The following is a 13,898-nucleotide window of genomic DNA, read 5'->3' as shown; positions in this document are numbered from 1 at the left end:
CAGGATAACATGAAGGAATTAAGTTATCTTGTTAGTTTTAACAGGTGGTTTGAACATAAAACAATTAAATTGTCACGAAAAAACCTCAAGAATTTAGTTGTTTGTTTGTTTTTTAATAAGTGCTTTGAACAAACAGCAAGCGTCACTTTTAATTGTATGAATGTAGTGATGCTAAGTGTAGATTCATTTGAGTCGGTTCTTCTTACCGAAGCCCAGGAAGCACATGAAGATGAGCACCAGGATGCGGTGCAGCAGGTGGTTGGGGTCACAGATAGGGTTGAGGTGTGCGGACGGCGCTTTATCACCCTCATCTTCATCTTTATCTCCATCCAGCAGACCCTGGTGCTCCTCTCTGTCAGCCATGGCGAACTGCGGTCATGTGATGTGATGCCCGATCACATGACAATGAGGAAACTGCGGTGTTTACGAGCTCAGTCAGCGATCCTCAACTCCCAGCTTCATTTACATCGGTGTGTGTCTGTTAATGTTTACATGCTGATGAACTACACTTCCACTTGTACATGCTCATTTAGAAGACCCGCCCTCACAAACTCATTCACTAGAACGGATCTCACATTCCAAAAGAAAACATTGGAGGGAGTCGTTTTAGACGAACCGATTCACTTGGAGCATTTACTGATCAAATAATATGTTTGAAAAAGAGCCGATTGATCGATTCGCTCGTTCTGCAGTAGTGTAATCAGGTAACTGTGAGCCTGTGTTAACACTAATTAACATCACTCTCTTTTTCACCTGTTCATTTGACAAGAACTGTCCGAAAACTAGAACGAATCACACATTCCAAAAAAAAAACACGAGAGGGAGTCGTTTTAGATGAACCGATTCACTAGAATGATTCCAGAGGAGTGAGTGGAGCGTTACTGATAAGGTAAATTGAATTTATTTCGTTGTGTGAGAAACAAAGCCGATGGTGTATTTTATCGATTGATTGATTCGTTCTGCAATAATCAGGTAAGAAATATAAAGTGTTAAATCCACGGCGCAGTAGGTAGTGCTGTCGCCGCACAGCAAGAAAGTCGCTAACGTTAGGTCGCTGTTGAGAAAATCCGCGGCTGTTAAGCTGCACACCCTGAAGTTTAGTTTGTGATAGCATAGCTCTACTGTTTACACATTTTATATCTTTTTTTCTGTTTTATTGAACATATTATGTACAACAACTTTATTAACTGTATTATCAGTACACCTTTACATTACAAGAAAAGGAAACAGGTGCAAATAAAGAACAAATAACTTAAATAAACAAAATACTTAAGTAAAATAATATAGAAAACTCTTACAAAAAATAAAATAAAAATTATATATATATATATATATAGCCTATATAAGGAACAAGCGGTTTTCCTGTAATTTATATTTTCCTATTTTTCCTATCAAAGATAGAAGACTAGTTGCACTTTTTGTATTCATTATCTTACGGGATTTTATATATGAAAGAATCTCATTAAAAAAGGCACAAAAAAAGGTTTCCCCTTTAAATATTTTGATTTATGTATGTAAAATTTTTCAAGCAAGGATGTTGTTGATTAGGAAGGCATCTTCTTTACTGTCCATGACCATGAATAATATCACTCACATTAGAGATCCTTAGGTGTGTTACACATTTTATATTGTATAGGAATCAATAGGTCTGTAATTGAATGTTAGTATAGGTAATTATTTACTAATTAATTACTTATAATACTTAATTACTTTAATCACTTATAATTACTTTATATTAGTAATTTATAAATACAATTATTGTTTACCCACCTTTTACATGTTGCAAACATTATATTTTGCATAAATCGTATACATTTTACTTAAATACTGTGATTAAAATACAAGTCTGTAGCTCATTGTCAACTATAACTCAGACTCTGAGTAGTATTTCGAATGTGCACATTACGATATCGATGCTGAAACCACATATTGTGCAGCGCTACCCTGCTAAAAAATCTAGCTTAAACCAGCCTAGGCTGGTTTTAGCTGGTTGACCAGGCTGGTTTTAGAGGGGTTTTGGCCATTGGTTTTGGTTAAAGAGGCTGGAAAGTGACCATCTAAAACCAGCTTGACCATTAAGCTGGACATAGCTGGTTTTGGCTAAGCTTCCAGCCTGGCTAAGGCTGGTCATCTCCCAGCCTGTTCAGCTAAAACCAGGCTGGAAACCAGCCTAGAAGTGGCCAAAACCCCTCTGAAACAGCCTGGTCGACCAGCTAAAACCAGTCAACCGTCCTAGGCTGGTTTAAGCTGGATTTTTCAGCAGGGTAATAGACGTCCATGTATGGATATGAGCTTTCCGCAGTACTCTGAGGTGTGTATGTGAAGCTGTGGGTCTTCAGTGAGCTCCAGTTGTTTGTTCAGCTCTGCTCATCTGGAAAGCGTCACGGTGTTTCGCAAGAGCTTCATCAACAACAGCACATTCCTCCGAGCGGAGCTGGGCTGCGGATCATGAAGACCGTCTGCTGGACTTCTGCGCTCGTCTTCACTTTACTTCAGCTCACAGCGGCTCTGCCCTGTGTCCCAGCAGACCCCGCGCACACACACAACCAGGTACAACACACCACAATACAACACACCGAGGAGACATCAGAGCTCGCCTGTTCAAAACTCCGCTTATAAGCTCCTTCATGTGTGCTCATAGGGTGGATGTCATGTTGTTGCCATGCTCCTTTAGGTTGTTGCTAGGGTGTTCACATTTAAAAAAATACAGCAGTAATTTAGTGTTATGAATCATACTTTAAACTGTAATAAATACAGTAGTATACTCTAATTTGTATCGTGTTGTAGTTTAATAGTAGTAGAAAATACAGTATTGGGTCATTTGTTGATATTATTATAGTTGTTGCGCTACAATAGCAACTAGAATCACCACAACAGATTAATTCAGGTACTTTACTATAGTATTGTACTAAAAACAGTAATTTTTACTATAGTATTTGCTCTTATGGGGTGTTGATGTGTTGTTAAACGGTTGCCATGCTCTTTTGGATTGTTGCTATGGTGTTCCCAGTGGATCTTACATTTAAAAAATACCATAGTAATGTATAGTGATTTAAAATCATACTATAGTAAAGTGTATTATACTGTATATATTATAGTAGCACTGTTAAGGAATACTACAAAACACTGTAGTATCATTTCTGTAGTATACTCCAGTTTTTACTACAGTAACCTGTGGTATATTGTAGTATAATATAGCCTGTAGTTGTAGAAAATGACAGTATTGGGTCATTTGTTTATATTACTCCAGTTGTTGTGTTACCATAGCTAGAATCACCACAACAGATACTTTACTATAGTACTGTATGAAAACACTACAGCATTCACTATAGATGACTACAGTATGTTAACCTATGCGGTGTTGAAGTGTTGTTAAATGGTTGCCATGCTCTTTTAGATTGTTGCTAGGGTGTTCTCAGTGGATCTCACATTTTAATAAATACTATAGTAATTTATAGTGTTTTTGAATATAGTATACTAGTAAAGTGCAATTTAGTGTATGCATGTATATAGACCATTTTAATGTGGTCATGTCATTGGCCCATGAACATTTCCTGCTCGTTATCAAACTAACTCATTCCTAACTTCATGTTAAAACAGCTAACAAAACATTATTTATCAATATGTGGCGCTTTTTGGATTCTCAGAAGCTATAGAAATTAAAAATGTGAAACAGGAAATACGTTGAGACCATTGTTGTTGTTTACATCCCTCAAAATGGTCTGTCATTATATATATATACATATATATACACATATACATACATATACAACAGTTCTGTCTGGTTCTCGAATCTGATTGGCTGATAGCTGTGATATATTTAAGTAATATCAGCACCCGCCCACATACAGCCAGCAAAAAGCAGACACTATCTTAAGTTTAAAAGATGCTTGCTCAGCTGTTTAACTGTCAGCTTATGATTTAAATCCAACGCGGAAGAAAGTAGTTCCTCATACAAAAGGGTTTTTGAGACTCTCCATGTTTGATTTTGTTTTTATATACACAATTATGCCATCAAACATTTGTAAAAAAAACGCAATGTCACACTCGAAGCAGTGCAATATGGCGTATGTCGGCACTGGTGGGGGCACTAAGGCAATGCAAGGCAACTCGTGCCAATGCACACCTCCCACCAGTGCCGATTTATCAGCCATATCGCACTGCTACTCATGTGTTATTGCTTTATATATATATATATATATATATATATATATATATATATATATATATATATATATATATATATATTAGGGCTGTAACGATCCACCAAACCCACGGTCACGATTTTTGGCCCACGATTCGGTTCGGATTACGATTTTTTTGTGGGGGGTGGGAAAAAAAGATTTTTAAAACTATTTTTTCATTAAATAACATTTGAAAAATCTTTATAAACTGAACATCAAAGAACAATATTAACTATGCAAATTATTACCAATATAAATAGCCATATATAAAATAAATAAATAGCCAAAGCTATAACACTTCTGCTTTCTTTGTAACAAAATACTGTTGAAAAACCAAACAGAACTAAACTCCATTGTATAGATAGTTCAAGCATGTTGAAAATTCTTTTTCAATCAAGTTCTCTTACATAGAAAAAGTAAGTTAAATGGCTACTAGGGATGCTCATTTCGGTTAATTTTGCTTAACGACAATAGTAACAATGGTAAACACAAATTATTTTGCATTTCCCCTGCTAACTATATCAATCAAAAAGACACTGAACTGAAAAAAAAAACATATAATACTGCTATACATGTTTATAATATTACAATTATTTATTCATGTTAAGCTTCCACATTTGTTGCACAGTGTGCGACATTTTAAATCCATAACTCATGTGACTTGAATTATAAATAATATTTTAAAACTAAATTAAAACATTGCTTTATAACAGATAGATGAATTAAACTATAGTGGAGTTTTCACCTCCTGTGGTCAGGTAGTTTTATGTCTTGCTCAATGGTATGTTTCCCCCCCCCTTCACTTTTAAAATGCACTTCTTGGGACACCAAGGTAAAACAGATCCTCTTTTTATAATTATTACCACATTTGTAAACATTGGCTGTACAAAGACATTTACAGTGCTCCAGCAAACCTGAACAATCAGCGTGACCTCAGTTTGGACGTCTCTTAGCTTGTTAATAACGTTCACAGTCCTCGACGGATCTGCTTGATCTGAACTCAGAGTGCGTTTCTCTTCAGTTTTTCCACTTGCTCTTCTTGGCCGGCAGCTGTCCTGTGGCCTCCAAGTGTTTGTTGACCAGATCTTCCTGCACAGACGCCGCACAGGGCTGATATCTGCTGTACTCCATCGTGTACTCGCCTTTACCCTGAACACACATACACAGACACACATTAGTGAGCACACAAGGATTTTTAAATCATAACAGAGTTGACAATAATAGTTGACAATAAAAGTTAACGGTAACGGAGTTGACAATAATAGTTGACAATAATAGTTGACGGTAACAGAGTTGACAATAATAGTTGACAATAAAAGTTAGCGGTAACGGAGTTGACAATAATAGTTGACAATAATAGTTGACGGTAACAGAGTTGACAATAACAGTTGACAATAATAGTTGACAAGAAAAGTTGACGGTAACGGAGTTGACAATAATAGTTGACGGTAACAGAGTTGACAATAATAGTTGACAATAAAAGTTAATGTAACGGAGTTGACAATAATAGTTGACAATAAAAGTTAACGGTAACAGAGTTGACAATAATAGCAGACAATAATAGTTGACAGTAACGGAATTGACAATAATAGTTGACCGTAACGGAATTGACAATAATAGTTGACGATAACAAAGTAGACAATAATAGTAGACAATAAAATTTGACCATAATAGTTGACGATAACAGAGTTGACAATAAAATTTGACAATAAAAGTTGACGGTAACAGAGTTGACAATAAAAGTTGACAAAATGACAATATAACTATGACAAAAATAGTTGACAATAATAGTTGACAATAGAAGTTGACAATGATAGTTGACAGTAACAGTTAACGGTAACAGCTGACAAAAGATGACGATAAAGAGTTGACAGTAACAGAGGTGACAAAAGTTGATCGTAAAAGTTAACGGTAACAGAGTTGACAATAACACAGTTGACAGAATTAACGGTAACAGAGTTGACTGACAGAATAAATGGTAACAGTTGACAATAAAAGTTGATGGAAATAGAGTTGACAATAACAGAGTTGACAATAACAAAGTTGACGGTAACAAAGTTAACAGCATAAGAGTTGACAGAACAGAGTTAACGGTAACAGCTGACAATCAAATTTGACAATAACAGTTGATGGTTTCAGATGACGGAACAAAGTTGACAGTTGTGGGTAATAGAGTTATTGGTATCAGAGTTAACGGTAACAGCTGACAATAAAAGTTGACAGTAGCAGAGTTGACAATAAAAGTTGACGATAAAAGTTGATGTAACAGACTTGATGGAATTAGAGTTGACAATAAAAGTTGACGATAAAAGTTGATGTAACAGACTTGATGGAATTAGAGTTGACAATAAAAGTTGACGATAAAAGTTGATGTAACAGACTTGATGGAATTAGAGTTGACAATAAAAGTTGACGGTAACTAGTGTTGCGATAACAGAGTTGATGGTAAAATAGTTGACGGTAACAGAGTTCATGGAAACGGAGTTGACAGTAACAGAGTCTACGATAACAATACTGACGATAACATTTCATTGATTGTTAACTTTAGAGTAATTTACTTTACCTCAGTGCAGGAGCGCAGCTCTGTTGCGTATCCAAACATGTCATTTAAGGGGATCTACACGAGAAAATAAGACAAATGACACATATCACTTCTCCCTCTCTTATGCTCGCAAAGAAACTACAGTTCAGGAGGAAAAATCTGTATCAGTTTAGATTTAATAATGCTTTGTCTGAAGAAACACACAAGTGATGAAAGACAAGATATTAGGGCTCAAGCATGTATATTTACAAAGTAGCTCACTATTTTACATGAGATTTAGAGCCATATTAGAAGAGGGTAACAAAGACTTTAACAACCACAGAGGGTGATTTTCACAATTGCATGACTAAACACGATGATGTGTTGAGACTCACGTCAGCGTATAGTGTGAAGTATCCGTCTGCTCCGTCCTGTCCCGAGATCACTCCGTGTCGGCGGTTGACTCCTGCAATAACTGCACCCTGAAACTCATTCGGAGCGACGATCTCCACAGACATGACCGGCTCCAGGATCACAACAGTGGCCTTCTCCAGCGCTGCGGACACACACACACACACAATAATCACACACTGACCAGAGCTCTAGTGACGGCTCATTCTTGAACGATTGTTTAATTTTGTACAAATCTTTTAAGAGACAGTGAGGGATTCGTTCATTCGCGTATGCACACATTGCACAGGTGGAGGAGAAGATTCGATTCTTTTGAGTTGTCCATCAGGTTTGACTCGTTCCTTCATCACAGGAAAGACAGAAGCCAATCATATGCAGACAGAGGCGGAGAAAGGTTTGATCTGCTCTCGAGTCCTCTTTACATGCAGAACATGATGATCGAATGACTCAAAAACCCAAAGACTCATAAGCTGAACTGATCGTGGGTGTTTCCAGCTCAGACTGTGTGCATTGGTTAAGCTTATGTGAGACTGTCTGTGTGACTTGAACAAACGACTAAAACAGAAGATCGAGCTGAGCTAATCACAGACAAAGCACCAGGTAAACAATCAATGATGTGTTTGGAAGCAACTCTTATCACTAATGATATTTTGAACTAAATAATTCTGTACACAAGATTACTTCATAAATAAAATGATCCACATTTACCAACACTACAGAGCTCACAGACTGAAGTTATAGAAGAAGACCAGAGTGGTCCCTCACCCTGTTTGACAGCGCCCTCTCCAGCCCGGATGAAGGAGATCTCATTAGAGTCCACCATGTGATGTGCTCCGTCCTCCAGCACAAAGCGAACGCCCGAGATCTTGTGTCCAATCAGAGGACCCTTCTCACACGCATCTCGAAAGCCCTGACCAACACCACAAACACTCGTTAGATACGTTAACATCCGACTATTTTAATGCACATGTTAAAACACTGGATAGAAAAGCATGCTGGGTGGAACATGTGCACTGAGTATGATGATCTTCTTAAGCAATAATACACGTCCTTTTTAAAATTATTCATCCAGCCTACTACACAAAATGTAGACTCTCAACAATATATCCTTCAATTGATGAGGTGTGTGATCGATGTAAAAGTGACAAGGCAGACTTTTTCCATATGTTCTGGACAGCAGAGCCATGACACACAAAATCTGCCATATTGCTCGTATTTTCTTCCTACTATGTTTATATTCTGGTTATGCACACCAAACTTAACCGTTAATCGTATCTATATTCTGATTGCATACACTAAACTTTACAGTCTTACTCCTGTATAATAATTCATTCATTTTCTTGTCGGCTTAGTCCCTTTATTAATCCGGGGTCGCCACAGCGGAATGAACCGCCAATTTATCCAGCAAGTTTTCACGCAGCGAATGCCCTTCCAGCCGCAACCCATCTCTGGGAATCCACACACACATTCACACACACACTCATACACTACGGACAATTTAGCCTACCCAAACTCCACACAGAAACGCCAACTGAGCCGAGGCTCGAACCAGCGACCCAGTGACCTTCTTGCTGTGAGGCGACAGCACTACCTACTGCGCCACTGCCTTGCTCGCTCCTCTATATATATGAACAGGGTTGGGAAACACTGATCTAGAACAGACTTTAGTTAAATTCCTATTTACATTCTGATTGAATACAGCAAACCTATGTCAGAATTAAACCTGGCAAACATATTCATAAAACAGATGAGAATAATATTTCTGTTGATTTTCTAAATGTGTTTGCCAGTTTATATGTTGACGATTTTATTTCAAGAGTTCACACTTAGCTGATGATTGATAATAAAGCTTGTTTGGCGTTCTGTCCCGGGAGAGAGCCCTGAGCTTATAAGATCCTCGAGCCCTGGGCTCCCTCCCATTGCAAGGCGAGAGGGGCGTTTGAGCTCAGGTAGATATCGATGACTCCCCCTCCTGCTTATTGTAGCTAATTGTCAGATATGGATGCTGAAAGGTGTACTCAGAGTTTGGCTAAAATATTTGGATTAATTGTTTAGGGTGCTTGTTTTTGAACTGTGGGAGGAAACCGGAGGACCCGGGGAAAACCCACGCGACCACGGGGAGAACTCCGCACAGAAATGTCGCCTGGTTTGGAAGGGGATTAAACCAGGGGCATTTTTGCTGTGAGGCAACAGCGTTAATCTCTGGCCACCGTGACGCCTGTTCGAAAGGAGGGAAAGTAGGGTTGGGTGGGGGGGTTTCTTCAAGACGAAGATATTGGCTGCGTCTGAAACCGCTTACTTCCATACTATATAGTATGCTAAAATCAGTATGTGAGCCGAGTAGTATGTCCGAATTCATAGAATTCGAAAATCGGTATGCGAGAAGTGCCCGGATGACTTACTACTCCTGCCGTGATTCTGGAGTGTGCATCCCATCCATGCTGCGCTATCCCATGATGCCCCACGAGCGAATTCATGAATGGGAGTAAAGCGACGCAATAGACGCAGGTAGGTCACGTGACCATGATAAAATGTCGGATGTAGTACGTCCCAATTCCATTCATACTTTTCACGTTCATACTGTCTAGAAGGTACTTTTCTAACGGCCGAGTAGTACGTTTAAATTCAAATGCAGTACCTACTGAGTAGTAGGCAGTTTCGGACGCAGTCTTTGAGATAAGAAAAGTCAGGTTATTTATAGTAAGTTAAGGATCATCTGATAGGATAATTAGTCATTAGCTAAAGTTGGAACAGCTCTGAACAATCATAAGACCTAAAACCGAGCCCTGAGGGACACCAGTAGAAACAGAGCTGATCTCAGACATATATCCACTTAAAGTAAGAGCTTAAATAAAACGCAGGAATCATCTGATCATGAATATTGTGATGATGGATTGTGTTGACTGTCCGTGGCTCACCTTCTCCACTGCGGGCACAAACTGTTTGGGGATGTTTGTCCCGACAGTTTCGTCACTGAACTCCACCTTGGTGTAATTCTCAGAATCCAGCGGCTCCAGGACCCCAATAACCTTTCCATATTGTCCTGATCCTCCAGACTGCTTTTTATGAGTGTACTCGAACCTGCAGCATCAAGAACAAAGCAGATCTGCGTTAAAGCACAGCCGGTGCACTGCAAAAAGGACTTTCTTACTTTAATTTTTGTCTCCTTTCTAGTCTAAATATCTAACAACTCTTAAATCAGGAAGCTTTTTATAGACGAGCTAACAGTATTATCCTGTTTTAAGAAACAGTATGCCAGTCTGCGACAGTGGTGTAGTGGTTAGTGTGTCGACACATGCACTCCGGTGCTCACGGCGACTTGAGTCCGATTCCACCTGGAGGTCCTATGCCGATCCTTCCCCTCTCTCTGCACCCAATGCTTTCCTATCAATTATGTTGGCTTGAGAAAGCCAACATACTGTTATACTACTCTATCCTTGAAAACAAACGTATCTCCTCCTAGGCCGTTCATGCCACAAGGCCCAAATGTGGTCAAAATGTGCTTTCTGCATTCAAGATTGTTGCTATATCTCCTCATGCCTATAAGACTTATTGTTTTTTTAATAAAAAAAATTTAAATATTAAATTTTTTTAATCTGAGCATATAAAAAAATTATACAAGCCCCAAATTTGGCCAAAAGCTGTATTTAGATGCGGTAGATTTTGTTGCTATATCTTTAAGGTTTATCAGACTTATAGTTTTCCAATAAATAATTTATAAGCATTATTTTTCTTAAAATATGGCAAGCCATTTTTGACGTAAACTCCATATTTTTTATTGATATGGCCAGCCATTTTTGCATGTATCACTTTCACACTTATTAAGCATTGTATTTTCAAAAAAATACGGCAAGCCATTTTTACATAATGTTTATTCCCTTAGTCCCTTTATTAATCAGGGCTCGCCACAACGGAATGAACCGCCAACTTATCCAGCATTTGTTTTACACAGCGAATGCCCTTCCAGCCGCAACCCAACACCAGGAATGCATAATGTTCAAGTCCAGTTTTTGACACTCATAAAGACTGTCATAGAAACATCGGGGTTGATTAAGATCACTCATATTGCCAAGAAGCTTTGATGTATCTTCACTAACCTGTCAAATGTCCCCATAGCAATAAAACAGTATAACCTAGCAACCATTTAAAAATAGCAATATCTCTACATCAGAACATCGTAGGGACCTGGGCATTGGCTTGTTTGACTCATGCTAGCAAATGGGACTTCCTGTGTACTATGCACGGTAACAATGATAATGGAAGCCAAGTGCTAAAAACGATTAGCTACATGCTATGAATGATTATCTAAATGCAATAACATTTGCTAGAAATGCCTACTAAGTATTAGCATTTGATCAAACATGTACACGAGCATTGCCATTTAGCAACTGCTTAGCAACCACCTAACAATGCCATAATTGTTTTAGCAACTGCCTAGCAACCACTTAGCAACCGCCGCCATGCTTCCTGCCAACTGCCATTCCCAGTCCTAGCGCAGTCACGTTGGCTTTCTCAAGCCAACATCAAAGTTTATCAATAAACTTTAGGTTCTAGTTCTCTCTACTTTCCTATCCAAATAAAAATGAAAACCCCGAAAAAAATGATTATATAAAAAACGAAATAATATGCCAAAATAATCCTTTAATACAAGCAGAATTATCTGCCAATGGGGTAATTAAAATCATCTTTTTCTTTTGACATGATTCTGTTTACCCCACTGGCAGATTATTTAGCTTGTTTTAGGCAAAGATTTACTTAATTTTGACTCATCAATTCTGAAAACATAAGCATATGTTTGTTTGTTTTTTGTCTAGAAAATGACAAAGAAATAAAAATGAAGAAGTTTTAGATATCTGGACTAGAAACAAGACAAATAAATAAGTAAAAATAACACATTTTTTGCAGAGTACTCACATTAAATATTATACAGTGTACAAAATTAAACAATGTGAAGACAAAGAGTAACCCGATGTGTAGCGCAGAGCATTCAAATCATGAATCATGGAGTAATCCTGCTTATAGCATGAGTATTAGACAAGTTAAAGCTGTTAATAATGTTCACAGCGAGATTTGACAGAAAAGAAATGACATTTCATTAATCATTTGCTTACAAGGTCTAGCATTCTGTCCACTTTAAAACATACACAGAGTTGAAGGATTGCTGTGTTTGCATTTATATGAATCACTGAGCTGAATAAATCACAGAGAGAGAAGTGTGTGTGTGTGAGAATTACCGACTGCATCTATTCATCTCTCTCTGTAAATAATGAAGCTGTGGGTTTGGTGAGTTTAAAGCAGACTTTACTCCACGCCCTGTCCATGATGAATGCAGGATAAACTAGTGATTCAGTATCGAACCGCTTTCATTAATCTGTTAGAGCCGTGTTTCTCACCTGGTGGGTCGCGGGAACATTTATAGTGGGTCGCAGAGTGCGTGGTCAAAAATACAACAAACATTTCATTTGTAACTTATTTTGCTTATACAAGACTTTTATTTTGAAATGCGTGAGCGACAACTGTACCGTTTGACATGTGAAATTTCATTTAATTATAGCAGGGGTGTCAAACTCAATTCCTGGAGGGCCGAAGCCCTGCACAGTTTAGTTCCAACCCTGCTCCAACACATTTACCTGTAGGTTTCAAACAAGCCTAAAAGACTCAATTAGTTTGATCAGGTGTGTTTAATTAGGGTTGGAACTAAACTGTGCAGAGCTGCGGCCCTTCAGGAACTGAGTTTGACACCTGTGAATTATAGCAACAAAAATGTCGAAGCGCAAGTACGACCCCGAATATGTAAAGTAGGGATTTACATATATTGACGACTAAAAAGGCTCAAAACCTCAGTGTGTCATATGTAGCGATGTGCTCCCACAAGAGCACTTTTAGAAACCAAACATTTGTCGTTTTTACTTTGTAATATTTCTATAATTTGATCCATTTTGTTAAAAGACAGCAAAAAAATATTGTTTATTTGTAAGTCTTGGTGATTTTCTTATGATGTATCTGTCACTACTTGTGTATGTTAACAAATAAATAAAAATTAATTATAATTCCTTAAATTATATTATAGTTCCTAAAAATTTGGGTCGCGGCCTGATGACCATGTTAAAATGTGGGTCCCAAGGCCAAACCAGTTGAGAACCCCTGTGTTAGAGCATATTATGGTGTCACTGTGTCTTTAAGAGGGGGCGGGGCTACAGAGCAAAACAGGAACTGCAGCAGAAGAGAACTGTGTTTCTACACTTCTGCTTCAGACGCTGATGAACACGTTTCCTCATGCTGTGTGTTGACAGTAATAACGTGTTTAAATTGCGCAAGAGTGTGAGATAAAGGCTCAGAGTCCAGTGCAGAAACAGACACACCCGACACTTCTGTGAGTTTCTGTGTGTGTTTTCTCAGACGGAGCTGGAAATGGCCACAGGAGAGCTGGTTCCCACTCATTTCCCAGCGCGGCGGGCGGCTAAAGTGGCTGTGCATTACCTGAACACACGACACGGATCGCCATTCAGAGTGTTCGGACTGCAGCAGGTGCACAAGGCCACAGCGGAGGTCAGGTTTCTGACACTTTTCTTATAATGCACCCAAATTAAGTTCATCTGTTGCGGTTTACTTCTATTGCTTTAAGAAACTTATTCAGATTATCTTTTTAGTAAAGCGTTTAACCTGTGATGTATATCGAGAAGTCGTGATTTAGCTTATTTTTTTGCTGATTATTCTCGCCTGATTTGTTGTTTTTTTATTTTTGTTTTGTATACTTTGCAGCACTGCAAGTTAAATAAAAG

General features: G+C 38.3%; 3 protein-coding genes across 19 annotated transcripts in view; 1 reads left to right on the top strand and 2 right to left on the bottom strand.

The window, feature by feature from the left end:
* The window catches only part of mfsd1 (major facilitator superfamily domain containing 1), a 21,346-nt gene extending 20,973 nt beyond the window's left edge, over positions 1-373 (bottom strand). Inside the window, 1 exon segment of the mRNA NM_001037426.3 lies at positions 207-373. Within this exon segment, the coding sequence (NP_001032503.3) occupies positions 207-363 (157 nt within the window). The 5' untranslated portion in view covers positions 364-373.
* A 60-nt stretch (positions 374-433) lies between these two features.
* lxn (latexin) overlaps positions 434-13,898 on the top strand; it is a 17,912-nt gene continuing 4,447 nt past the window's right edge. For 2 of the 16 annotated variants that reach the window (XM_087282853.1, XM_087282849.1), the window contains exons 1-3: positions 434-704; positions 2,362-2,550; positions 13,516-13,665. In XM_087282853.1, the coding sequence (XP_087138979.1) occupies positions 2,449-2,550; positions 13,516-13,665 (252 nt within the window). In that variant the 5' untranslated portion in view covers positions 434-704; positions 2,362-2,448. 16 annotated transcript variants of the gene reach the window in all.
* The window catches only part of gfm1 (G elongation factor, mitochondrial 1), a 27,664-nt gene continuing 18,783 nt past the window's right edge, over positions 5,018-13,898 (bottom strand). The window contains exons 14-18 of one of the 2 annotated variants that reach the window (NM_001079994.1): positions 10,035-10,197; positions 7,882-8,026; positions 7,101-7,261; positions 6,748-6,801; positions 5,018-5,333 (exon numbers count right to left, since the gene is read on the bottom strand). In NM_001079994.1, the coding sequence (NP_001073463.1) occupies positions 5,202-5,333; positions 6,748-6,801; positions 7,101-7,261; positions 7,882-8,026; positions 10,035-10,197 (655 nt within the window). In that variant the 3' untranslated portion in view covers positions 5,018-5,201. Of the gene's footprint in view, positions 5,334-5,937; positions 6,455-6,565; positions 6,802-7,100; positions 7,262-7,881; positions 8,027-10,034; positions 10,198-13,898 lie in introns of those variants that run through there. The other variant, XR_015508683.1, reaches the window with a different exon arrangement.

The sequence above is a fragment of the Danio rerio genome, chromosome 15, assembly GCF_052040795.2.
Source record: "Danio rerio strain M-AB ecotype USA chromosome 15, GRCz13ab, whole genome shotgun sequence".
NCBI classification, from domain to species: Eukaryota; Metazoa; Chordata; class Actinopteri; order Cypriniformes; family Danionidae; genus Danio; species Danio rerio.
Note: the sequence above shows the minus strand (reverse complement) of the source record. Positions and strands in the feature narration are given on the sequence as shown.